We start from the raw sequence: 26,826 nt of genomic DNA, 5'->3' as shown, positions 1-26,826 counted from the left end.
GAGGCGGAGCCCTTACCTCCTCTGGTGCTGTCATGGAGGGTGTCTTAGAAAACCGAATTACCGGTAAGTCTAATTCTACTTTCTGTATAATTTAAAAGGTAGACAATTTTCCGATAAAACTTTGTATTAATTCTTCCGTTTTCAAGATCTCTGCTTGTTGTTGTTCAGCAGGAACCTTTATTATTTACTTCTAGTGCATACAATTCTGTCCATGGTCATGTGATGTACACACAGGTGCACGACTCATCAGAGCTGTGTTGTGTCTTGTAACGAGCTATGCACCTGTGTGATCATCACACGATCATGGAGCAAATTTTATCAGCTGGAAGTAAACCATAAATGTTTCTACTGAACAGCAGCAAGCCGGGATCTTGAAAATCATGAGGAATTAATACCAAATTATTTTATCTTTTACATTGTGCTTGGGGAAAAATGGGAAAAGGGTTTTTTGTTTATTTATTTATTTATTTTTTTAACTTTTTAACATTTTTTTTTACACTCCTGAAAATTTGTCTAACATACTTTTTAGTTATTTTTACACATTTTATTAGTTCTCCTAGGGGACTTGAACCAGCAGCTACTTGGTTACCTGTGGAGTTACTGAAACAGCGTAACTACGCTGTTTCCCTAACTCCCATAGTAGTGAATGGCAGCTACGGAAGCAACGTAGCATGCGAGCTACGCTGTTTCCGTAACTACTCTTCAGTTCTATGGGAGTTACAGAAACAGCGTAGTTCAACGAGTTACGCTGTTTCAGTAACTCCACATGTAACCAAGTGGCCGGGAGAGCACAGAAAGCTAGAACAGGGTTTAGGGGGCCCAGTTCTAGAGAGAGGTGGTGGGACCTGCATCTATCTGACATTTATGACATATCCTGTGGACATGTTATAAATGTCCTTCATAGAAAAAACCCTAGAAATGCCACTGTCTCGATTGACCACGGCATTTAACTAGTTAAAGGGGTTTGCCATAAAACACATTTATCCCCTATCCACAGGATAGGGGCTACATGTGAGATCGCTGGGGGTCCGACCGCTGGGACCCCCAGCGATAAGGAGAAAGCGCTACGTGAGAAGCCTGAACTTCCGGGTCCTGTGTCCGGCTTATCTGTTCCGCAGCTCCATAGAGATCAATGGAGAGCCGCTCGCGCATGCGCAGAAGAATCCCATTGAGCTCTATGAAGTTGCCGGACACAGAACGCGGAAGTCACAGCTTCTCATGCAGCGCTCCTGGTAACTTTCGGTCCCCGTTCTCCTTATCAATCACACATGTATCCCCTATCCTGTGGATAGCGGATACATGTGTTTTATGGCACAAGCCCTTTAAACTGCCAGGAACAGCGAAATTGCTGTTTCTGGCTGTTCTAGCAGCGTGTCAGAAGCTGAGACCTGCAGTGTATGGAGCGGGCTCAGTGCGTGAGCCCGCTCCATACATCACCCCCCCTCCAGCTCCATGATGTGCCGGGTCCCTTGACTGCGGACTATAAGACGCAGGGACTTTTTAGCAAGATTTATTCTTGATAAAAACTGCGTCTTATAGTCCGACAAATACGGTATACAAAAAATAACATACAATTTGCTGAAACTGGAGTACCCCTTTTAATGACCAGACATTTTTATTTATTTTTTAGCTACTTTCCGCTCATGCTAGATAATTAGCTTTTTTGACCTAGAAAAGACCCCAGGACTGTCCGTTCTTTTATCCCGCTGTCAGGGCACAAGAATCAGTTTGAACAGTTAATAACCAGGCCTTAAATGGATGTTAAGGGGTTAATATGTCTGTTCTTGTTTACAGCGGATGGACGACATGGGATTGTGCGGGTTGATAGGGTTCCACTTGCTGCCAAGCTAGTTGATGTTCCATGTGTACTAGAGTGTATGAAAACCATTGACAAGAAGACTTTCTACAAGACTGCTGACATCTGCCAGGTAAGGAGTTATTATCAGTTCATTTGTAATCCATGAGCAAATAGTATTTGTACTAAATATTTTGTATTTTTTTTAGATGTTCGTTTGCACCCTTGATGGCGACCTTTACCCTCCTTTAGAGGAACCAACTGGAGCAAGTGACCCAAAGACCGCCAAGAAGAAGGACCGGGACAGAGAAAAAAAATTTATTTGGAATCATGGCAGTAAGTCTCCTCATCTTCTACTAGTTGAGGAAGATGTAAGGTGATGTTCGTATTCACTGATGGTGATTGTAACCGTAGAGTAACCTGTAGAAGTATTTGCTTGTTTCCTCTATGTTTGAGACTTTGTCCCTTTCTTTTAGTAACCCTACCTCTAAAGAATGTGCGCAAAAGGCGCTTCAGAAAAACTGCCAAAAAAAAGGTGCGTAGCCTTGAGGTTTTTTTTTTAATAATTGTGTACATTTTATTTCCTAGTGGCTAACCTACTAATAAATTGTGACACTTACAGTACATCGAGTCACCAGATGTGGAAAAAGAGGTGAAACGTCTTTTGAGCACAGATGCAGAGGCAGTCAGTGTCCGTATCCTTTGTTTCAATTCTTTTACTGGTGCAATTATCAATCAGACAGGAATTATTGGGGGCTGCCGATAAATTTCTATGGCAGCTGGGGGCCTAACAATGGGTAGCAGTCCGACATCCTGATAGGTATATATTACTCTGCAACAGAAGCGCATCTAGTCTCTTTGTTTAACCCCTTCTTGCAAAATCACGTACAGTTACGGGATGGGCGCTAGTGTGTTAGCACATTCCCACGTAGCTGTACGTGATGGAGCTGGCTCAGAAGCTGAGCCAGAGCCATCACCGCCAGGTGTCGGCTATATATTACAGCCGACACCCCGCTGAAACGGCCAGGACCGGAGCTAGCCTCCTATCAGCCCGACTAACTCTTTAGATGCAGCGATCACTGGAGGTTTCTAGTCTGTTAGCACCCCCGAGGCGGGCCTAAAAGGCTTGTTATCAGGGCCAAGAAAATGGTGCAGGCTCAGAAGCTGAGCCTGCGCCATTAGCCGTGGGTGTCAGCTGTTTGTCACAGCTGACATCCTGCTGTAACGGCCAGGACCAGAGCTAGGCTCCGATCCGGCCTATTAACCCCTTAGATGCAACGATCAAAAGCGATCACTACATCTAGGTGGTTAGATCGCACCTGATGGTGGTTAATGGCAACGATCGGCACCCGTGGGGTGCCGATGGTTGCTAAGGCAACAGGAGGCCTAACACTGGCCTAGTACGGAGAAGCCTATTAGGCCCCGTCGGGAGGTGAAGCCTAATAGGCTTGCTGTCAGTTAATAGCTGACAGCTCTAATACACTGCACTATGTAGGCAGTGCAGTGTATTAGAATAGCAATCAGGGTTTCATGCCTTCAAATCCCATAGTGGGACAAAAAAAAAAAGTTTATAAAAATGTTGTCAAAAAATAACTTTCAAGTTAAAAGAACAATAACTGCCTTTTTTCCCATAAGTGTTTTATTATAGGAAAAGATGGAGAACACATATGAATAGTACACATATTTGGTATCACCGCTTCCGTAACGACCCGAACTATAAATATCACGCTATTTTACCTGCACGTGAACACCCTGAAAAAATAAGATAAAAAACAATTCCAGAATCGCTGTTTTTTTTGGTCACTACCCCTCCCAAAACAGAATAAAAAAGTGATCTAAAAATTGCATGTATCCCAAAATTATACCATTAGAAACTCCAGCCCGTTCCGCAAAAAACAAGACCTCCCACAACTTTTTTGACGGAAAAATAAAGTTATGGCTCTCAGAATATGACACAAAAAATTATTTGAAACAAGTGATTTTATTGCGCAGAAAATCTATATACATGTGGTATTGCCGTAATCGTATCGACCTGCAGAATAAAGTAAAATTGTCAATTATAGCCCACGGTGAACGCCATAAAAAACATTCAGAAATGCTGGTTTGGTTTTTGGTCACCTTGTTTGCCAAAAAATTAAATAACAAGTGATCAAAAAATCGCATGTACCCCAAAACTGTACCAATGAAAACTACAAATGGTCACGCAACAAATAAGCCCTCAAACAGCTCTGTTGGAGAAAAATAAAGTTCTGGCTCTCTGAATATGGTGACACAAAATGTGCAGAGCATTGCAAAAGCGTCTAAGATTGGGCTCCGTTTATCAGTGCGACACTGGCCACAAATCTGCAGATTATTATTTACTTACTGCATTATTATACCCTCTTATTATGCCCTGATGTACTCTGCCCAGCTTACATATGCCCCCACATTATAAACTGAAATACCAGTAAAACTCCAAACAGAACTACAAAGCAAAATCTCTGCTCCCTCCCTTCTGAACCTTACAGCGTGCCCAAACAGCAGTTTATGTCCACATATATGGCATCGCCATACCCGGGAGAACCCGCTTAACATTTTGAGTTATTTGTCTGCAGTGGCACGAACTGGGCACAACATTGTGCACTAAAATGACACACCTGTGGAAAATTTCAATTTTTACTTTGCACCATCCACTGAGCGTTAATTTCTAATAAAAAAAACGATAACTTGTGGGGTCAAAATGCCCACCACACCCCTTAAAAAAATGCCTCGAGGGTTGCAGATTCCAAAATGGGGGTCACTACTTTGGGATTTGTTTTGCTATTTGACCCCAGAGCCCTGCTATTGTGGGCCAATGCTGCGAAAATCACAAAAATAGGCCTCACGTGCGCATTTGCTCTTTCACTCCTAAACCCTGTCATATGCCCAGGCAAACGATAAATACTTTGAGGGGTGTTGCTTACAAAATGGGGTCACTTCTCAGGGTTTTCCACTGTACTCTGGCACCTAAGAGAGCTCTGCAAATGCGACATGGTGCCCGTACACCAGTCCAGAAAAATCTGCGCTCCAAAAGCCAAATGGTGCTCCTTCAATATTGCAGTTTATGGCCACACATGGGGTATTGTCGTACTCGGGAGAAATTATTTTACAAGTATTGGGGTACTTTTTCTCCTTTTATTCCTTGTGAAAATCAGAAAAATTTTAGTGGAAAAAATGTCGCTTTTTCATTTTCACTGCCTAATTCCAATAAATTCAGCAAAAAAAACATTGAAGTCAAAATGCTCACTATACGGCTAGATAAATTCCTGCGAGGTTTGCACTCTTTTGGCCCCTCAGGGGCTTTTCAAATGTGACAACCATTCCAGCAAAACTTGGGCTCCAAAAGTCAAATGGTGCTCCTACACTTCTAAGCACTGCCGTGTGTCCAAACAGCAGTTTATTACCACATATGGGGTATTGCTGTGCTCAGAAGAGTTTGCTTTACAAATATTGGGGTGCTTTTTCTCCTTTATCTATTGTGAAAATGAAAACATCTGAGCTAAATCTACATTTTATTAGAAAAAAAAATTAGATTTTCAATTTCATGGCCTAATTCCAATAAATTCTGCAAAAAAAACTGTGGGGTCAAAATGCTAACTATATCCCTAGAAATATTCCTTGAGGAGTGTAGTTTCCAAAATGGGGTCACTCTTCAGGGGTTTCCACTGTTTTATTCCCTCCAGGGCATTGCAAACACAACATAGCACTGAAAACCATTTCAGCAAAATCTGCGCTCCAAAATTCAAATGGCGCTCCTTCCATTCTTAGCCCTACCGTGGGTCCAAACAGCAGTTTATTACTACATGTGCGTGATTGCCGTAATCGGGAGAAATTGCTTTACAAATGTTGGGGTGCTTTTTCTCTCTTATTGCTTGTAAAAATGTCAACGTTGTTTTTCAGAAAAAAAGTAGATTTTCATTTTTACAGACTAATTCCAATAAGTTCAGCAAACAAACTGTGGGGTCAAAATGCTCAATATACCCCTAGATACATTTCTTGAGGGGTGTAGTTTCTAAAATGGGGTCACTTTTGGGGATTTACACTGTTTTGGCACCAGAAGACCTCTTCAAACCTGACATGGTGCCTAAAATATATTCTAAAAGAAAGAGGCCCCAAAATCCACTAGGTGCTCCTTTTGCTTCTGAGCCCGGTGTTTCAGTCCATTAGCACACTAGGGCCACATGTGGGATGTTTATAAAAACTGCAGAATCTCGGCAATAAATAATGAGTTGCGTTTCTCTGGTAAAACATTCTTTGTTACAGAAAAAAATGTATTACAAATGAATTTTTTTCAAAAAACATGAAAATTGTAAATTTCACCTCCTACTTTGTTTTAATTCCTGTGAAACGCCTAAGGGGTTAAGAAACTTTCTGAATGCTGTTTTGAGTACTTTGAGGGGTGCAGTTTTTAAAATGGAATGATTTATGGGGACGTTCTAATATTTAAGGCCCTCAAAGCCACTTCAGAACTGAACTGGTCTTTGAAAAAATTTCCTTGCTGCCAAAGTACTAAGCTTTGTAATATTCTAGAAAAATAAAAAGACTTTAAAAAAAAAATAAAAAAATATGCCAACATAAAGTAGACCTATGGGAAATGTTTACTAGTAACTATTTTGTGTGATATTACTATCTGTCTTACAAGCAACTACGTTTAAATTAATAAAAATGATTTTTGCTAAATTTCTCAGAATTTTGGTGGTTTTCACAAATAAACACTGAATACGTCGACCAAATTTTACTACTAACATAAAGTACAATGTGTCACGAGAAAACAATCTCCGAAAAGCATTCCAAAGTTATTACCACATAGTGACACGTCAGACTTGAAAAATTGGCTGTGTACTTAAGGCCAAAACAGGCTGTCCTTAAAGAGGCTCTGTCACCAGATTTTGCAACCCCTATCTGCTATTGCAGCAGATCGGCGCTGCAATGTAGATTACAGTAACGTTTTTATTTTTAAAAAACGAGCATTTTTGGCCAAGTTATGGCCATTTTTGTATTTATGCAAATGAGGCTTGCAAAAGTACAACTGGGCGTGTTGAAAAGTAAAAGTACAACTGGGCGTGTATTATGTGCGTACATCGGGGTGTGTTTACTACTTTTACTAGCTGGGCTTTCTGACGAGAAGTATCATCTACTTCTCTTCAGAACGCCCAGCTTCTGGCAGTGCAGATCTGTGACGTCACTCACAGGTCCTGCATCGTGTCGGCCACATCGGCACCAGAGGCTACAGTTGATTCTGCAGCAGCATCAGCATTTGCAGGTAAGTAGCTACATCGATTTACCTGCAAACGCCGATGCTGCTGCAGAATCATCTGTAGCCTCTGGTGCCGATGTGTCCTCGCTGGTCCGACACGATGCAGGACCTGGGGAAGTGACGTCACAGCGTGATCTCTCGAGAACACGGCTGTGTCTGCACTGCCAGAAGCTGGGCGTTCTGAAGAGAAGTGGATGATACTTCTATACACAACGCCCAGCTAGTAAAAGTAGTAAACACGCCCTGATGTACACACATAATACACGCCCAGTTGTACTTTTACTTTTCAACACGCCCAGTTGTACTTTTGCAAGCCTCATTTGCATAAATACAAAAATGGTCATAACTTGGACAAAAATGCTCGTTTTTAAAAAATAAAAACGTTACTGTAATCTACATTGCAGCGCCTATCTGCAGCAATAGCAGATAAGGGTTGCAAAATCTGGTGACAGAGCCTCTTTAAGGGGTTAAAACCCTAAATTAAAAAAAAAAACACAAAAAGCTTTTCCCAAAATTCTTTATTATGTAAAATAAAACAAAGTTCACATTGGTATCGCTGTTACTATTATCCGTAACTGCCAGTTCACACAGAGTTTTTTGGCGTTGATTTTGACGTGGAAACCGTGTCGGAATCAAAAAGCATCCGACACCAGCTCCCATTGATTTCAATGAGAGGTGGAGGCGTTTTTTTCCTCCGACGGCTCTTAGCTGCTTGCAAAGGAAAAAAATCTACATGTTCTTTCTTGCCAGTGTTCCACCTCTGACCTCCCATTGAAATCAATGTGAGGCAGAGAAAGCGTTTCCCGCGGCATTTTTTTTGCGAAAAATGCGGCACGAAGTTGCAGGCAGGTCAAAATCTGCCTCAAAATTCCTACAGCGGCGCCACTGAGTAAAGAAGTGCCTGGGCGGAAAGGTGACTTCTGAGTCGCCGGGCCTGGGTGCTACTGACACAAGCAGGGGAAGGGAGCCAGCGCAGCGCCCCCTTCCACCTGCTGGAGTGATGCGCCCTGTTCATAGGCACAGGTCGCACACCACTAAGGCCGGCCCTGTACAGAACAGATTAGTATCAACAGAGTTAGTGTAATGGGTCCAGGAAAGGAAGTTGCAGAGTGGCAAAAGGACTCCAGCCATAAAAAGGCATTGCTCAGGAGACTGTTGAGGAAATTGTTCAGTCTGTTGAGGGAACTGCATGCCCAAACATTTGGAATAGAATTGCCCAGAACACACTGGACTGGAAAACTGTAATATGCTGTGAATAGTCATAAAAGCCCCACATGATGCCCAAATGACACATGGTCCACAGTAGACCTCATAAAGCAGTCCATCCAGATTGTGTTGTACAAGTCGGTGGGTCACTCGTACTCCACATTCTGGATGATCACGTTTTCCTATTGTGCTTTATGAAAAATTAATAAATTGTTTGACCGATACATTAATTTTTTTGTTTTCATACAATGTTTCTTTTAGACAAAAACATATTGTGCTTAAGTATATAATTGACTAACATTACAAAACATTGACCATGGTATTATGGTCCTGAAGGAAAAAAAATGCATTAACATAACCCAGTCAAATGTAAGACGTGCTTTTGACACACGTCTGCTTAAAAGAAGTCTCTGAACATGACCGTTATACGTCCGACATAGGCAAAATGTAACGTGGCTATTTGCCCAGGGAGGTGGACATCTGACATGATTTGTGGGGGAGTTCAGTCCTTTTCCTTGACCACAACTTTTAGGATGGGAGGTGATCGCCGAAGATGAGTCAAAAGAAAATGAAAATCTGACTGGCTTAGATTGTTCTCCTGGAATGTCTGGAATGAAACAAGGACATGGGTCCTCAAGTAATTATATTTTGATTCTTTTTGTTGACTTTGGTATTTTGAAAGAAGTTTTAATGAAAATTTATATTTAGCAGAGTAAAGGTTTCGGTGTTTTTTGTTTTTTTTAAGTTGGATTAAATTTTGCTAAATCTGCCAATTGTCACAATCAGCTGACCATTTAAGGCAGTCATTTCCAACCTGTTTACCACAGGGAACCCCTGCAAATCTCCACCCTTCATCCTGGGGTTCTGTAAATTCCATGTGGCATACTTTAAAATGAATAGCTCTTGGACTTTTCTGTGAAATCCCCCATTCAGGTTCCATAGAACCATGGTTGGGAAATGCTCATCTAAGGCGTATGGGGACAACATGAATTTTTTCCCTGACATCTGCTGAAATATATTTTATTGCCCCTACTTTACATAAAAACAAAAAACCTAAACATATTTGGTATTTACACGATAACCTGAAGAATTAGTTTAACCCCTTCCCGCACCTTGACTTAACGGCACGTCAAAGTGAGCAGTTAGCGCACATTGATGTGCAGTTACGCCTGGAGTTTAACAGTTAACCACCGTGCAACGCTACAACGCAGCGCCGGTTAACTGTGCAGGGTGTCCGCCCTGCTCTCCCTGTTGCCGATCAGCGGCCCATCGCCACTGATTTTGGCAATTAACCCCTTACCCAGCTTTTTTTTTTACTGAGAAGTTATGTCTCAGAATATGGGGACAAAAAAAATTTGTTCTATAAAAAAGTGATTTTATTGCGCAAACACTGCAAAACATTAAAAAAAAGATATACATATGGTATCATCGTAATCGTATAAAGCCGCAGAATATAGTAAAATTGTCATTTATAGCCCAGGGTGAACGCCGTAAAAAAAGAAATAAAAAACATGGTCAGAATTGCTGGTTTTTGGTCACCTTGCTTGACAAAAAAAGTTGTAAAAAGTGATAAAAAAAATCGCATGTACCCCAAAACTATACCAATGAAAATTACAGATTGTCCCGCAACAAATAAGCCATCACACCGCTCCGGTGGATTAAAAAAAAAAGGTTCTGGCTCTCAGACTATGCAAAATGTGCAGTGTGCATAAGATTGGGTACCATTTATCAGTGTGACACTGGCCACATATCTACGAATTATTATTTATTTACCACATTATTATGCCCCCTTGTTATACCCTGATGTAGCCCGCACAGATTACATAAGCCCCCACATTATAAACTGAAATACCAGCAAAACCCCAAATAGAACTACTACCAAGCAAAATCTGCGCTCCAAAAGCCAAATGGCGCTCCCTCTCTTTTGAGCCCGACAGCGTGCCCAAACAGCAGTATAAGTCCACATATATGGCATCGCCATACCCAGGAGAACCCGCTTAACATTTTATGAGGTATTTGTCTTCAGTGGCACAAACAGGGAACAACATATTATGCACTAAAATGGCATATCCGTGAAAAATTATAATTTTCACTTTGCACCACCCGCTACGCATTAAGCCCTTCACGCACCACAACTTATTAGCATGTCGTGGTGCGGGGGTGATGTATGGAGCGGGCTCACACCATGTTCTGCGGGTGTCGGCTGTGTATTACAGCTGATACCCGGGACCAACAGAAAGGAACGGCGATCGCGCTGTAACAAAAGCCTGTAAAAATTACAATATGCTGCACTACATTAGTATTGCAGTTTATTGTACCAGCGATCTAATAATCGCTGATTCAAGTCCCCTAGGGGGACTGTGTGGTAAAAAAAAATAATAATAATTAAAATTCAGTCATTAGTAGTGAAAAAAAACTAAATAAATCATTAAAGTCCAACGGAAAACCCTTTTCCCATTTTTCCTCCAAAGTAATGTAAAAAATAAACAAAATTGGTACCGCTGCATCTGTGAAAGTCCGAGCTATGGCAATATACTATTTAGTTCGCATGGTGAACGCCATAAAAAATAAAGAATTTAAAATGCTAAAATCGCAGGTTTTTTTTGGTCACCTTAGCCCTCAAAAAAAAATGTAATAAGTGATCAAAAAGTTGTATGTACCAAAAAATGGTACCAATAAAAAAATAAGCCCTCACACCGATCAATCGACCAATAAATAAAAAAAAGTGATGGCTCTCGGAATCTGATGAAACAAAACTATTTTTTTATTTAACAAATACTTTTACAAAAGTAAAAACTAGTAAAATATAAAAAAAAACTATATATTTGGTATCACCGTAATCATATTAAGTCGCAGAAAAAAATTAAAGTTGTAGTTTTTACCGCATGGTAAAAGTCGTAGAAACGAAACCCAAAAAAACAACGGAAGAATCAGTTTTTTCCAATTTCAGCCTGCAAAGAATTTTATTTTCAGTTTCCCAGTACATTAAATTGTACTTTAACCCCTTAGTGACCACTAATACGCCTTTTTACGTCGGTCACTAATGGGCTTTAGGCTAGGCTGACGCCTTTTCACGTCAGCCTAGTCTAAGTCCTGCACGGGTCTCCCGTGCAGGCAGGAGCCGGGGCTCTGCTGTCTGATGACAGCTGAGCTCCTGCTCCAACGCCCGCGATCGAAGTTTACTTCGATCGCGGCCGTTTAACCCGTTAAATGCCACCGTCAATAGCGACCGCGGCATTTAACTTTGTTTACAGAGGGAGTGAGCTCCCTCTGTCACCCATCGGCGGCCCGCGAATGAAATCGCGGGTCTCCGATGGGGTGTCATGGCAGCCGGGGGCTTGATAAAAGCCCCCAGGTCTGCCCTGGACATATTCCTGTTAGGACGCGCCGGAGGCACGTCCTAACAGATTGCCTGTCAGATTTACACTGACAGGCAATAATGCTCTGGTATACGAAGTATACCAGAGCATTATAGCAGCGATCGGAACATCGCACAGTAAAGTCCCCTAGTGGGACTAATAAAATAAGTCATCAAAGTGAAATAAAGATTATTAATAAAAAGTACAGTAAAAAAATAAATCCATTTTTTTCCATAAAAAGTGGTTTTATTTAGTAAAAGTGTAAAAAAAAAAAAAGTACACATATGTGGTATCGCCGCGACCGTAATGACTCAATTAATAAAGTTAATATGTAATTTAAACCGCAAAGTGAACACCGTAAAAAAAAAACGCAAAAAACCATGGCGAAATTGCAATTTTTTTCCATTGCCCCCCAAAAAAGTCATAATAAAAATGAATCAATAAGTCCCATGTACCCCAAAACAGTACCATTCAAAACTACGTCTTGTCCCGCAGAAAACAAGCCCAAAAAATCACTACATTGATGGAAAAATAAAAAAATTACGGCTCTTGGAAAGCGACGATGCAAAAGCAAATAATTTAATAAGTGTTTTTATTGTGCAAAAGTCGTAAAACATAAAAAAAACTCTACATATGTGGTATCGTCGTAATCGTACCGACCCATACAATAAAGGTAACATGTTATTTACGTCGCATAGTGAACGGCGTCAATTTAAAAACGCATAGAACAATGGCGGAATTTCAGTTTTTTTTTATAATCCCCCCCCAAAAAGGTTAATATAAAAATTATATGTACCCAAAAATGGTGCTATTAAAAAGTACAACTAATCCCGCAAAAAACAAGTCCTCATACAGCTATGTAGACGAAAAAATAAAAACGTTATAGCTCTTTGAATGCGACTATAGAAAAACGAATAAAATAGCTTGGTCATTAGGGCCTAAAATGGGCTTGTCACTAAGGGGTTAAATGGTGTCAACAGAAACTACAGCTCCTCCCGCTGAAAATAAGCCCTCACACCGCTCTATAGACGGAAAAATAAAAGTTATGCCACTTGGAAACCGGGGAGGAAAAAACAAAAAAGCAAAAAATGGATCAGTCCTAAAAGGGTAACTTCATTTCTAATGAAAAACCATTTATGACCACATGTGGGGTATTACCGTACTTAGGAGAAATTGCTTTACAAATGTTGGGTGGCTTTTTCCTCTTTTATCCTTTGTGAAAATTAAAATATGTAAAATTTTAGTGGGAAAAATTTTGATATTCATTTTCACTGCCTAATTCCACTAATTTCGGCAAAAAACCTGTGGGGTCAAAATGCTAACCATACCCCTAGAAAAATTCCTTGAGGGGTGTAGTTTCCAAAATGGGGTCACTTTTGGGGGTTCCCACGGTTTTGGTCCCAACACTGCATTGCAAACGCGACATGGCACCGAAAACCGTTCCAGCAAAATTAGCGCTCCAAAATCCAAATGACACTCTTTCTGTTCTTGGTCCAAACGGCAGTTTATTACCACATATGGGGTATTGCCGTAATCGGGGTGTTGGGGTGTTTTTTCTTTATTCCTTGTAAAAATGAAACATTTCAGAGAAAAAAGTAGATTTTCACTTTCACTGCCTAATTCCACTAAATTCAGCAAAAAACCTGTGAGATTAAAATGCTCACTATATACCCCTAAACCCATGCAGAAATAAATTAACATTTCTCCTGCATAGAACACGGCCTCTTATAGCTACGTCAATGAAAAAATTAAGTTATGGCTGCTAAAAGGCAGAGGTAAAAACGAATTACTTGTTTCTGGTAATTAAGGCCTTTTCAGGCCTGGTCATTAAGGGGTTAATCTTTGTTATCCACACACAGGACTAATATTTTTGAAAATTCACCCATAAGAAATGGACTCTAGTGGTAAGTGATTGGCACAGAATGGGGTTGTCTTCTGGACATTGAGGTCCATTACTGTGTCAGATCCTGGTCTCACCGTAGAATCCTCTGGTGGTGGAATCTGACCCTGCAGCCGACCGCTATGTAACATTAACTGCTGGATTAATATATGAGAGGCACAAAACACCCTGTGGTATACGATTGTATATAAGCGCAAGGTGTAGGCAATTGTAAACAGAAGAGAATAAGGGTAAGTTCACACAGAGTTTTTTGACGTGGCAACCACTCCAAAAAACTACCGAAAATGCCTCCTATTGATTTCAGTGGGAGGCGGAGGCGGTTTTTTCCCGCGAGCGGAAAAAGGAAGCGATATGCCGTATCTTTGTGCGTTTTACATCTCTGACCTCCTGTTTACATCAATGGGAGGCAGAGAAAGCGTATTCTGCAGCGTTTTTTGCCCGCAGCGCTCAATGGCCGCGGGCGAAAAATGCCGCGAAAACCTGCGTGCAGGTAGAGCAAAATCTGCCTCAAAATTCCAAACGGAAATTTTGAGGCAAATTTTCTGTCCTAAAAAAACTGTGAACCCGGCCTTTATATGAAGAATGTAGGTTATTTCCTAAATTAAAATGACCCAGTTTTTCAGGACACAAAACGACCATTTTTCCCCCCCATTATTCTTATATTTCATTACCCCGATGTTACTTCATATTTGTTTGTATTTTACATTTTTACAGCTACAAGGCTAAAGCAGAATATACACATTCTCACTGTTTTATCGTTTTAATCAGTTAGTGTTCATATATTTGTGTTCTAAATTGTGTTATCTATTGTCGTGGCTTCTTTTACTTTATATTTTATATTTCCGTGTATTGTTTTCAAAACGACATCCGTGGAAAGGGATGAACTGCGGGAGATCTTTAATGACATTAGTAGCAGCAGTGATGGAGAGGAAGAGGAGGGAGAACGGCAAGGAGACTTGAACATTATGGAAATTGAAGATGAGCAGAGAGGGCGTCAAAATGGCCAGGATGGGGGTACCAACCAGATAGGTAAATGTTAACTATTGAATTCTGATTTGTATTTTAACTGTGGGGTTTGTGACTTTGTCTAATGAGCGATGGCCGCCTACCTTTCATTAACTTTGGCTATGTTTTGTGTTGTACAGAAAAAATGTGGCTATGCAGAAACGGGGTACAAGCACGCAGGCTTTATTATTGGTGTAGTGATGACTTGTGGAAATACAGACAACTGCTCACCTCAACAACTCATAGATAACTAACGGCCCTTTTACACTGGGCGATTATCGGGCAGACAAGCATTCATAGAACGCTCGTTGCCGATAATTGCCCGGTGTAAACAGGGCAGCGATCAGCAGATGAACGAGCTCGATTATCTGCTGATCGCGTCGTTTAAAAAAAAAAAAGTAAAATATTATCTTTGTTGGCAGCACTTCTCCCTGTGTAAACAAGGAGAAGCGCTGCCGACCTGATGTATGGGGATCAGCGATCAGACCCATCCATAGCTCTGTGTGACAGGAGCAAACGAGCGTCGATCAACGGTGTCTCGTTGATCGGTGCTTGCTGCATCGGCCGAATATCGGCAGGTGTAAGAGGCCCTTAATGCTCATTGACATGTGAAGATTCAATAAGATTTGCATTGGGTATTCATGTGCTTGGGGTTGCAGGAAGATTAAGGTTTTGAATATCCAATCAGACCCACAGTCTATTCCCAGCAGGAGATGAATTTCTTACGAAATTCCCCTAGTGGGGCATTTTATGATTCAATTACATTGCCTTGACACAGAAAAATATCATTCCAGTCCAGATATAGATATATTATGAAATGTATCAGAAAGCATGTTGTACCTTTTAGACCAGACTAAAGGCTAGGTACGCTGTAAATACCGATATGGTTCCGGTTAGTTATAGGGAAAATTTTGTTTCTGAAATAAAGAAATAAAAAAAAATTATGTATGTGATCGAGAGAGAGAGATAATGTGTTTTGACTTTTAGTGCTAGAATTGCAGAAACAGGTTGAAAATTTACAGAAGAAACTGCGGGAGACCCAGGAAAGAAGGAAACGTCAGGAAGAGCTCATCATGAAGGTGGAGAATGTGGCTCTTAAGGTGAGCAGATCGTAATATTGTGTCTATGGGATATATTTGTAAGCGATGTGAGAGAATAATTCTTATACCATTTTTTTATTTTATTTCTTTTTTCATCTGTCATCCCCCAGACACGTTTACAAGCAGTGCTGGATGAATTCAGGCAGCAGGAAGACCGTGAGAAACAACAGGTGAGATATTCTACACAGTGTTGCCGGTCTCCTCTTTCTACATTAGACATGGTTGCTTATATTCTATTTTCTAGTATAGCTGTAGGAGACTAATAAATGCTTTTACATTATGCATATTCCTACCTAATACCAAAATGCAAATATAATTCCTTAACATGCTTTCCATACATTATGCTTTTAGGAGAACATGTCAAATTTAACAGACTTAAATGATCACGCACCTTTAAAAATTTTTGGGGAATAAATCAATAGTAAAAGCGAATCTAAGTAACTTTGTAATATAACTTATTAGAGAAAAATGCCTCTCTCCATTCATAAGGCTTTTTCCCTCACTGGTCTCACTCGGAATTCCACCCATTCCATTTATTACTTTAGTTCCAAGCCTTTGAACCCGCTCAAGCTCTACTAGGTATTTTGTGTGCACTGGTGCCCTAAACTGTACAAACTAGAGATTTATAAAGTGGTAGAATCCTGTTCTTGTCCTGTTCATCTATTCCCCTTTTGTTGCACCCAATGATCTTATTTGCCTTGGCAGCAGCTGCCTGACACTTGTTGCTACAGTTAAGTTTACAGTCGACTAAAAGTTGTTTTTTTTTCTGTGTCCGTTTTACCCAGTATTTTCTCATTTAGTATGTAATAGTGACATATATTTTCCCTTCTCAAGTTCATAACCTTACATTTATCAATGTTAAACCTCATTTGCCACTTCTCTGCTCAAGCCTTTATTCTGTTACAAATGGATCTGCAGAAGTTACTGTCTCCTTTGTGTTAATAAATTCACACAATTTCGTATCATATGCAAAAAAATAAAATTTTACTGTGTAATCCCCCACAAGGTCATTAATAAATATATTAAACAGAATAGGGCCTAATACGGAGCCCTGTAGCACCCCACTAGTGACGGTGACCCAATGTGAGTATGTACCATTAGAAAACAGAGGGTGGTTATTAAGACTGATCCAGTTACTTACATGCTAATACACAATTTTCCCCCCGTCCCAGCATTCTCATTTTATGTACCAACCTTTTATGTGGCACAGTATCAAATGCTTTGGAAAAACGAAGATATATGACATTCAATGACTCACTTTGGTCCAGTCTAGAACTTACCCCCTCATAGAAGCTGATCAGATTAGTTTGGCAGCACTGACCCCTCATAAACTCATGAAGATCATCGAGGTAATCCAGGATATCAAAAAACCTTAAAACATTTTACCCACAATAGAGGTTAAATTTATAGGTATAATTTTTCGGCTCACTGTCTGTATATTGGCTCGACATTTGCTATGCGCCAGTCCTCTTTTATTCCTCCTTGCTGCTTTATCCGGTTGCTCGTAGAGGAGAAAGTTTAGTTTCTTAGCTTTACGTTAAATAATAATGCATGGTGGACACAATCCCAATAAAACAGGTGTCGGCTGCTTTGCGTGACACGTGCTTCGTCTACAGCGACGTTTTTTGGCGTCGCTGTAGATGAGGCTGATGAGCTGTTTAACACTTTGATCGCCGCGGTCCGTGGCCGCGGCATGATCAAAAGGAACTCCTCTCTTTTATCGCATCACCGGGGACCCGGTAATATGATCAAAGACCAGGGAATCCCTCAGCAGTCATCCCTGGGGACATAGAAAGGACCCCAGGGCAGTCTGCTCAGTTTGCTTGCTGTTAGGGCAGCACATAGTGTGCCCTAACAGTAGCCTGTGTCAAAGTGAGATAGTATAATGTATTTGCATGCAGGACTTTGCTAATACATTATAAGTAAAAAATAATGATGTAAATAGTCACCCCTTAACGACCACCAATACACCTTTTCACAGCAGCCGTTAACGGTACTTATTCTAGAGTGCCGTCTTTTCACGGCGCTGTGGCATTAGCCCGGCACGTGTGTCCTGTGCCGGCTAAAGCGGATGTCGGGCTGTCTAAAGACTGATCGATGTCACCTGTTTAACCCCTTACTATCTCTATTCTGTCTCTATTCCTCCCAGTGTTCACGTGACTGGTCACATGATCGCCGGGTGCCGTTACTGACAGACTGCTGCTGGGTCTAACTAGACCCAGCGCAGTCCTATTCGTGACGATCGTCACTATATGAGGGCTGATTTCCCCTGTAACTGGGGCTGCTGTGCAGCTCCAGTTACAGTGCAAAAGCATGGTGAAAAAGCAAGAAAAAATATACATTTCCCCAAAGGTCTTTTCTGACCTTTGAGGGACAGACCATAGTACCATAGTAATAAAAAAATAAAGTGCAAAAAAAAAATCACCACAAATACACATAAAATACCCACCCCAAAAAAAAACGTTCTGCCCCGCCAATCATTGTTGTAACGCTAGTGCTGACCCAATTACCCTAATATAGTCATGTAATATATTAAAATTTACGGTAGACAATGACTATCACAAATAAGAGGTCTATTTTAGCGTAAAACTGTTATTACCAAAAAAAATTGCTGAAACGTAAAAAACTTTAAGAATAAAAATTCTAAAATAGCAAAAAGGATGTGTATAAAAATGATAAAAAAAAGACATGGCCAGTGAAAATTAAAAATTTATATTTTTTGCCACTATCATGTCGTTTTAGCTCAAAATGTTTCATTTTCTCATCAAAGAAAGGAGAAAAAGTACTCTAACATTTGTAATGCAACTTCTTCAGAGTATGTAAATACCCCATATGTGGTCATAAACTGCTGTTTGGATACACGGCAGGACTCAGAAGGGAAGGAGCACCATTTTGAGCGCAGATTTTCCTGGATTGATTTCGTTCGAGCCCAAAATTTTGCGTTTTCGCAAGGACTATAAGCACCTCAACGTTTTGTAACTCATTTTCTCCCCACTAAGGCAATACCCCACATGTGGTCATAAACTGCTATTTGGACACAGCAAAGCTCTAAAGGGAAGGAGTGTAATTTGGTTATTGGAGTGGAGATTTTAAAAGATTCAGGTTTTTTTTACATCGTTGCATTGAGCTATAGTACCAGTACAGTGGAAACACCCGATTGGAAATACCCTATTTTGGAAACTAGATCCCTCAAGGAATTCATCTAGAAGTGTAATGAGCATTTTGACCCCCACAAGTGTTTTGCAAAAATTCGTACACAATAGATGTTGCAGATTGAATATTGTCATTTTCCACAGATATGCCATTTCAGTGCCCAATGTGTTGTGCCCAGTTTGTACCACTGGAGACGCACACCCCATAAATTATTAAGCGGGTTCTCCAGAATACAGTGAAACCCCATATGTGGTCATAAATTGCCGTTTGGACACACTGTCAGGCTCAGAAGGATCGCCGTTTGGCTTTTGAAGCGAAGATTTTGCTTGGTGTTTTACTGGTATTTCAGCTTATAATGTGGGGGTATATGTAAGCTGGGCGGAGTACATCAGGGTATATGTAAGCTGGGCGGAGTACATCAGGGTATATGTAAGCTGGGCGGAGTACATCAGGGTATATGTAAGCTGGGCGGAGTACATCAGGGTATATGTAAGCTGGGCGGAGTACATCAGGGTATATGTAAGCTGGGCGGAGTACATCAGGGTATATGTAAGCTGGGCAAAGTACATCAGGGTATATGTAAACTGGGTGGAGTGCATCAGGGTATATGTAAGCTGGGCGGAGTGCATCAGGGTATATGTAAGCTGGGCGGAGTACATCAGGGTATATGTAAGCTGGGCGGAGTACATCAGGGTATATGTAAGCTGTGTGGAGTACATCAGGGTATATGTAATCTGGGCGGAGCACATCAGGGTATATGTAATCTGGGCGGAGCACATCAGGGTATATGTAATCTGGGCGGAGCACATCAGGGTATATGTAATCTGGGCGGAGCACATCAGGGTATATGTAATCTGGGCGGAGCACATCAGGGTATATGTAATCTGGGCGGAGCACATCAGGGTATATGTAATCTGTGCGGAGTGCAACAGGTCATACATAATAGGATGATGTAATAATGAGGTGATATTAATAATCCATGGATTGGTGTGGTACGCTGTGAACCAATCCTTTATGCACAGGCCGGGTTTATTGGGTATTATCTAAAATATTAGCGCTCCAGTTTTGCCTAATCTTTGACTTCTTCACTAGCCCTATAAGCAGCACAAGGCCCTAAAGCTCCCTCATCTCCACCATCTATGGGGTCCACCTCTGGGGTCCAGCAAATAACGATGTGGGGTATTTAGTGAAAAACTACTGGACCTAAAAAATTAGTCTGGGCCGTCATTTAGCATCATTTTGCATCATTGCGTTTTGAGTGTTATTTTTCCGTTGACAGAGCTGTGTGAGGGCTTGTTTTTTGTGGAACCACCTCTAATTTTTATTGGTTCCATTTTGGGGTACATGTGATATATTTTTTTTAATCAGTGTTCCGTTTTTTGGGAGATAAGGTAAACGAAAAACAAAAACCAGCAATTCTAGCACTGTTTTGTTTTTTGTTTTTTTACAGTGTTCACTGTGCAGTATAAACAACATGTTAACTTTATTCTGCGGGTCGATACATTTACAGCGACACCAAATTTTATATAGTTTTTTTTCTGTATTACTACTTTCCCACAATAAAAATACTCTTTTCTAATAAAAAAATAAAAAAAAATCATATTTTAGTGTATCCATTTTCTGACGGCCATAAGTTGTTGTTTTTTTGGGTTCTTGATGGAAATTCTGAAATGTTGAATTGCTTCCCCCTTTTTCTGTTAGGATAGGGCTAGTCCAGTACTAAGGCCCCATGCACACAAACGTTTTTTTGCGGCCGTAATTCACCCGCAAATCGGTTTGAAGCACATTGGCAGCCCCCACTAAGTGATTGTGGGGACTGCCGATGCTTGTCGTGGCAATCGGAGATCAGCCAATGGCCTCCGGGTTGCCATGTACATTGACTGTCACAATGAGAGTTAGGCCTCATTTACACGAGCGTAATATACGCGCGTGCGACGCGCTTTTCACGCGTGTCGTACGCACCTATATTAGTCTATGGGGCAGTGTAGACGATGCGTGAATTTTGCGCAGCGCGAGTGCGTTGCGTAAAACTCACGACATGTTCTATAATCGTGCGTTTTTCGCGCATCACGCACCCATTGAAGTCAATGGGTGCGTGAAAACCACGCATGCCGCACGGAAGCACTTCCGTGCGAACTGCGTGATTCGCGCAAGAGCTGTCAAAAGGATGAATGTAAACAGAAAAGCACCACGTGCTTTTCTGTTTACAAACATCCAAACGGAGTGTCAAATTAGAGATGAGCGCACCGAACTTCACCGGGTTCGGCCGAACTCGTTTTGACTGAACCCGGCAAAAAATGTTCGGGTACGCGACGTCAGGAGACAGTCACTGTCCACGGTGCTGAAAGAGTTAAACTGGTTCAGCACCATGGACAGTGACTTCCGATCACAATATACATATACGTGTAAAAAAAACAAGAGGTTCTGACTTACCGATAACTCCCGGCTTCTTCCTCCAGTCCGACCTCCCGGGATGACAATTCAGTCCAAGTTACAGCTGCAGCCAATCACAGGCCAAGCACAGGCTGCAGCCAATCACAGGCTGCAGCGGTCTCATGGACTGCCGCGTCATCCTGGAAGGTGGGGCCGGATGACAAGAGAGGGACGCGTCACCAAGGCAACGGCCGGGAGACCGGACTGGAGGAAGCAGGAAGTTCATGGTAAGTATGAACGTCTTTTTTTGATTCACAGGTTGGTGTATATTGTGATCGGAACTCACTGTCGAGGGTGCTGAAAAAGTTACTGCCGATCAGTTAGCTCTTTCAGCACCTTGGACAGTGACGGGCGTTGACTAGCCTCATCTCTATGATGGCGGCTGCGCGAAAATCACGCAGCCGCGCATCATACACGGATGACACACGGAGCTGTCAAGTGCCTTTTGCGTGCGCAACACGCAGCGTTTTTTGCGTGCGCAAAACGCACACGCTCGTGTAAATCAGACCTTAGAATACATTACACTACGTAGGTAGTGTAATGTACTCTAGCAGCGATCAAAGCTGCAAGTCTAAATGTCCCCTAGTGGGACAAGTAAAAAAAAAATAATAATAAAAATGTTTTTTGTTTTTTTTTTTATTAAAAAAAAGGTAAAAATGAAGTGGTTATATAGACAAAAAATGCTTTTTTTTTCCTATAAGACTTTCATTATAGGAAGAAAATGAACACGTTAAAAAAAGTACACATATTTGGTATCACCACGTTCGTAACAACAACCCCAACTATAAAACTTTTATTTTTCCAGCATGATGAACACCCCAAAAAAATCAATAAAAAACGACACCAGAATCGCTATTTTTTTTTTGGTCACCACCCCTCACAAAATATAGAATAAAAAGTGACCATAAAGTCGCATGTACCCGAAAATAGTACCGATAAAAACTTCAACCCGTCCCGCAAAAAACAAGCCCTGCCACAGCTTTTTTGACTAAAAAATAAAAAAGTTACGGCTCTCAGAATATGGTGATACAGAAAATAAATTATATTGTAAAAAAGTGATTTTATTGCGCAAACGCTGCAAAACATAAAGAAACCTATATACATATGGTATCGCCATAATCGTACCGACCCACAGAAAGTCAAATTGTCATTTATAGCGCACGGTGAACGCCGCAAAAAAATAAACTAAAAAACATTGTCAGAATTGCTTGTTTTTGGTCACCCGGCTTGCAAATAATTGAATAAAAAGTGATAAAAAAATCGCATGTACCCCAAAATGGTACCAATGAAAACTACAGATTGTCTCGCAACAAATAAGGCCTCACGCAGCTCCGGTGGTTAAAAAATAAAGAAGTTCTGTCTCTCAGAATATGGCGTTGCAGAGTGTTCAAAAAGCGGATAAGATCGGGCGCCATTTATCAGTGCGACACTGGCCACACATCTATGAATTATTATTTATTTACCGCATTATTATGCCCTGATGTACTCTGCCCAGCTCACATATGCCCCCACATTATAAACTGAAATACCAGCAAAACCCCAAACAAAACTACCACTAAGCAAAATCTGCGCTCCAAAAACAAAATGGCGCTCCCTCCGTTCTGACCCCTGCGGCGAGCCCAAACAGCAGTTTGTGCCCACATATATGGCATCACCATACCCGGGAGAACCCGCTTAACGGTTTATGAGGTATTTGTCTTCAGTTGCACAAACTGGGGCCAACATATTATGCACTGAAATGGCATACCAGTGGAAAATTGCAATATTCACTTTGAACCATCCGCTGTGCATTAACCTCTTTGCACACTATGACTTAATTGCAAATCATGGTGCGGGGGTTGATGTATGGAGCGGGCTCACATGCTGAGCCCGCTCCATACGCTGCGGGTGTCAGCTGTGTATTACAGCTGACACCCTGGACTAACGGACAGGAACAGCGATCGTGCTGTTACAGAAGCCTATAACAATATACTGCAATACATTAGTATTGCAGTATATTGTACCAGCGATCCAATGATTGCTGGTTCAAGTACCCTAAGGGGACTAATAAAATGTGTAGAAGAATTAAAGTTATCAGTAGTTAGAAAAACAAACAAAATTCAAAGCTAAAAAAAAAAAACATTTTCCTATTTCTCTTCTAAAGTAATGTAAAAAAATAAACAAAATTGGTATCGCTACGTCCGTAAAAGGCCGAACTAATACAATATACCATTATTTAACTCGCACGGTGAACACCGTAAAAAACGTAAAAAATTTGAACCGCCAAAATCGCTGTTTTTTTTTGTCACCTTAGCGCTCCAAAAAAAAATGTAATACAAATTTTTGATCACTTTTTATGTACCAAAAATGGTACCAATAAAAACTACAGCTCGACCCGCAAAAAATAAGACCTCCCACCGCTCAATCAACCAAAAAATAATTTTCCGGCTCTCAGAATGTGGTGAAACAAAACAATTTTTATTTTAACAATTAGATTTTTCTTTGTAAAAGTAGTATAATATTTAAAAAAGAAATTTGGTATCACCATAATTGTATTGAGCCGCAGAATAAAGTAACGTTTTTGTCTTTCCTGCACGGCGAAAGCTGTAAAAACAAAAAACCCAAAAAATGGAATCAGATTTTTTTTCACATTTCAGCCCGCAAAGAATTATTTTTCAGTTTCCCAGTACATTTTATGGCATTTTAAATGGTGTCAATAGAAACTACAACTCCTCCCGCAAAAAATAAGCCCTCACAACACTCTACTGACGGAAAAAGAAAAAAGTTATGTCTCTTGGAAGGCGGAGAGTGAAATACGAAAATAAGAAAGTAAAAAATGGATCGGTCCTGAAAGGGTTAATTAATTTCTAATAAAAAAAAACGTATGACCACATGTGGGCTATTTCCGTACTCGGGAGAAATTGCTTTACAAAAATTTATTTTTTTTTTTCTCCTTTATCCCTTGTGAAAATGAGAAAATTCAACCTTTTAGTGGGAAAAATTGTGATATTCATTTTCGCGGCATAATTCTAATAAATTCTGCAAAAAACCTGTGGGGTCTAAATGCTAACTATAACCCTAGCAAAATTCCTTGAGGTGTGTTTCCAAAATGGGGTCACTTTTGGGGGGTTTCCACTGTTTTGGTCCTTCCAGGCTGTTGCAAATGTGGCACGGCACCGAAAACCAATCCAGCAAACATGTGCTCCAAAATCCAAATGGCGCTCCTTCCCTTCTGAGCCCTGCTGTGGGTCCAATCAGAAGTTTACCACATATGGGGTATTGCCGTAATCAGGAGAAAATGCTTTACAAATGTTGTGGTTCTTTTTTCTCCTTTAATCCTTGTAAAAATTAAATTCAGTTTTTTCTGAAAAAAAGTAGATTTTCATTTTCACGGCCTAATTTCAGTAAATTCTGCAAAAAACCTGTGTGGTGAAAATACTAACTAAACCCCTAGATAAATTCCTTGAGAGGTGTAGTTTTCAAAATGGGGTAACTTTTGGAGTGTTTCCACTGTTTTGGTCCCTTTTGGGCGTTGCAAACGCAACATGAAAACCAATCCAGCAAAATCCGTGCTCCAAAATCCAAATGGCGCCCCTTCCCTTCTGAGCCCTGCTGTGGATCAAGTCAGCAGTTTATTACCACATATGGGGTATTGCCGTTATCGGGAGACATTGCTTTACAAATGTTGGGGTGCATTTTCTTCGCTATTCCTTGTAAATATTAACAATTTCTATGTTTTTTCAGACTAATTGCAATATATTTAGCGAAAAAGCTGTGTGGTCAAAATGCTAACTTTACCCCTAGATAAATTCCTTGAGAGGTGTAGTTTCCAAAATGGGGTAAATTTTGGGGTGTTTCCACTGTTTGGGCACCACAAGGCCCCTTCAAACCTGACGAGGTGCCTAAAATATATTCTTAAAAAAAAAAGAGGCCCAAAATCCACTAGGTGCTCCTTTGCTTCTGAGCCCGGTGTTTCATTCCATTAGCGCTCTAGGGCCACATGTGGGATATTTCTAAAAACTGCAGAATCTGGGCACTAAAATATTGAGTTGCATTTCTCTGGTAAAACCTTCTGTGTTACAAAAAAAAAATTTATTCAAAACGAATTTCGGCAAAAAAAAAATTAACATTTTTACATTTCACCTCTACTTTGCTTTAATTCCTGTGAAACGCCTAAAAGATTAAAACACACTGAATGCTGATTCGAATGCCTTGAGGGGTGCAGTTTTCAAAATGGGGTGATTTATGGGGTTTTTCTAATATATAAGGCCCGCAAAGCCACCTCAGAGCTGAACTGGTCCTTGAAAAAATGGCCTTTTGAAATTTTCTTTAAAATATTAGAAATTGCTGCTAAAGTTCTAAGCCTTGTAACGTCCTATAAAAGTACATTAAAAAAAACTATGCGAATATAAAGTAGACATATGGGAAATGTTAATTAGTAATTATTTGTGTGGTATTTGCTATCGGTTTTACAAGCAGATACGTTTAAATTTAGAAAAATGCACATTTTTGCTAATTTTCTCAAAATGTTGGTGTTTTTCTCAAATAAATACCAAATTTTTCATTACCATAAACTACAACATGTCACGAGAAAACAATCTCAATCGCTTGGATAGGTAAAAGCATTCCGAAGTAATTACCACATAAAGTAACACATGTAAGATTTGAAAAAATCGGCTGTGTCCTGAAGGCCAAAACAGGCTGGGTCCTGAAGGGGTTAAAGGGCAGATGCATATATACTATACAATAATACTTTATATCTTTTCTTCTTAGGTGACCTCTTTGCAGGAGCAGCTTGAAGCCCTGATAGAGAAATGAGGAATGTGATAATACCACACACCACCGCTCCGTTATTTCCCTCACTGCCCAATGACCTTCTGGGAGATAGGTTAGAAATAATGGCTGACCTGTTTTAAATAATGAATCTCTTCATCATAATGGATCACACAACCATCCTTGTGCTTCTTAATTGTTGCAAAAAGCGCATGATATAAACCGTGTGTGGTTTACCACAAATACCGCGGTTTTTGGCAGTGCAGTTATAACCGGTGAATCACTGTAGTAACCATATGCCTGAAAACGCCATTACAAAACCGCAGTCATTCGCGGTAAAACACATGCAGTTTTTATCATGCGAATACACTCTAATGGTGTAGAGTCTAGCACTTTGATGAATTTCAAGTTTGGAAATGGATATGTTTGTAAATCAATAAAGAATATATGAGACATTGCATATGTGCTTTCTAAGGTGCAAATACGATCTTCCCCACCCCCCACATACCACATTTGAAACATCACTGAATAGAGACTGTATACCTAAAAAGGTGTTTGACCACGCAGCAAGCGTGTTTAAATTACATCTAAAATGCAGAATTACATTTAAAATGCAGAGTTCCACGATGAAAATTTTAAATGTCATTTACACATTTTTAATGAATGGAGAAACATTGATGTTTTTGGTTGAAAATCAGGAATGGACATTTTGTTGTTAGTACATCTTAAAAAAAAAAGTTGGATCAAATATCTGTTAGGCTCTGTTCACATCTGCGTGGCAGGCTCTGTTAGGGTATGTTCACATGGCCTATTTTCAGCCTTTCACACGGCTAAAAATACGGAGGCTG

General features: G+C 40.5%; 1 protein-coding gene across 2 annotated transcripts in view; it reads left to right on the top strand.

Moving 5' to 3' along the window:
- TAF7L (TATA-box binding protein associated factor 7 like) overlaps window positions 1-26,431 on the top strand; it is a 43,305-nt gene extending 16,874 nt beyond the window's left edge. For both annotated transcript variants that reach the window (XM_075835582.1, XM_075835581.1), the window contains exons 5-13: window positions 1,795-1,928; window positions 2,005-2,131; window positions 2,272-2,330; window positions 2,418-2,490; window positions 8,809-8,913; window positions 14,388-14,564; window positions 15,528-15,640; window positions 15,751-15,810; window positions 25,979-26,431. In XM_075835582.1, the coding sequence (XP_075691697.1) occupies window positions 1,795-1,928; window positions 2,005-2,131; window positions 2,272-2,330; window positions 2,418-2,490; window positions 8,809-8,913; window positions 14,388-14,564; window positions 15,528-15,640; window positions 15,751-15,810; window positions 25,979-26,023 (893 nt within the window). In that variant the 3' untranslated portion in view covers window positions 26,024-26,431. The remainder of the gene's footprint in view (window positions 1-1,794; window positions 1,929-2,004; window positions 2,132-2,271; window positions 2,331-2,417; window positions 2,491-8,808; window positions 8,914-14,387; window positions 14,565-15,527; window positions 15,641-15,750; window positions 15,811-25,978) is intronic.
- The last annotated feature ends 395 nt before the right edge of the window (window positions 26,432-26,826 follow it).

Source organism: Rhinoderma darwinii, chromosome 8, assembly GCF_050947455.1.
Source record: "Rhinoderma darwinii isolate aRhiDar2 chromosome 8, aRhiDar2.hap1, whole genome shotgun sequence".
Classification (NCBI taxonomy): domain Eukaryota; kingdom Metazoa; phylum Chordata; class Amphibia; order Anura; family Rhinodermatidae; genus Rhinoderma; species Rhinoderma darwinii.
This window is presented reverse-complemented; position numbering and strand designations above follow the sequence as displayed.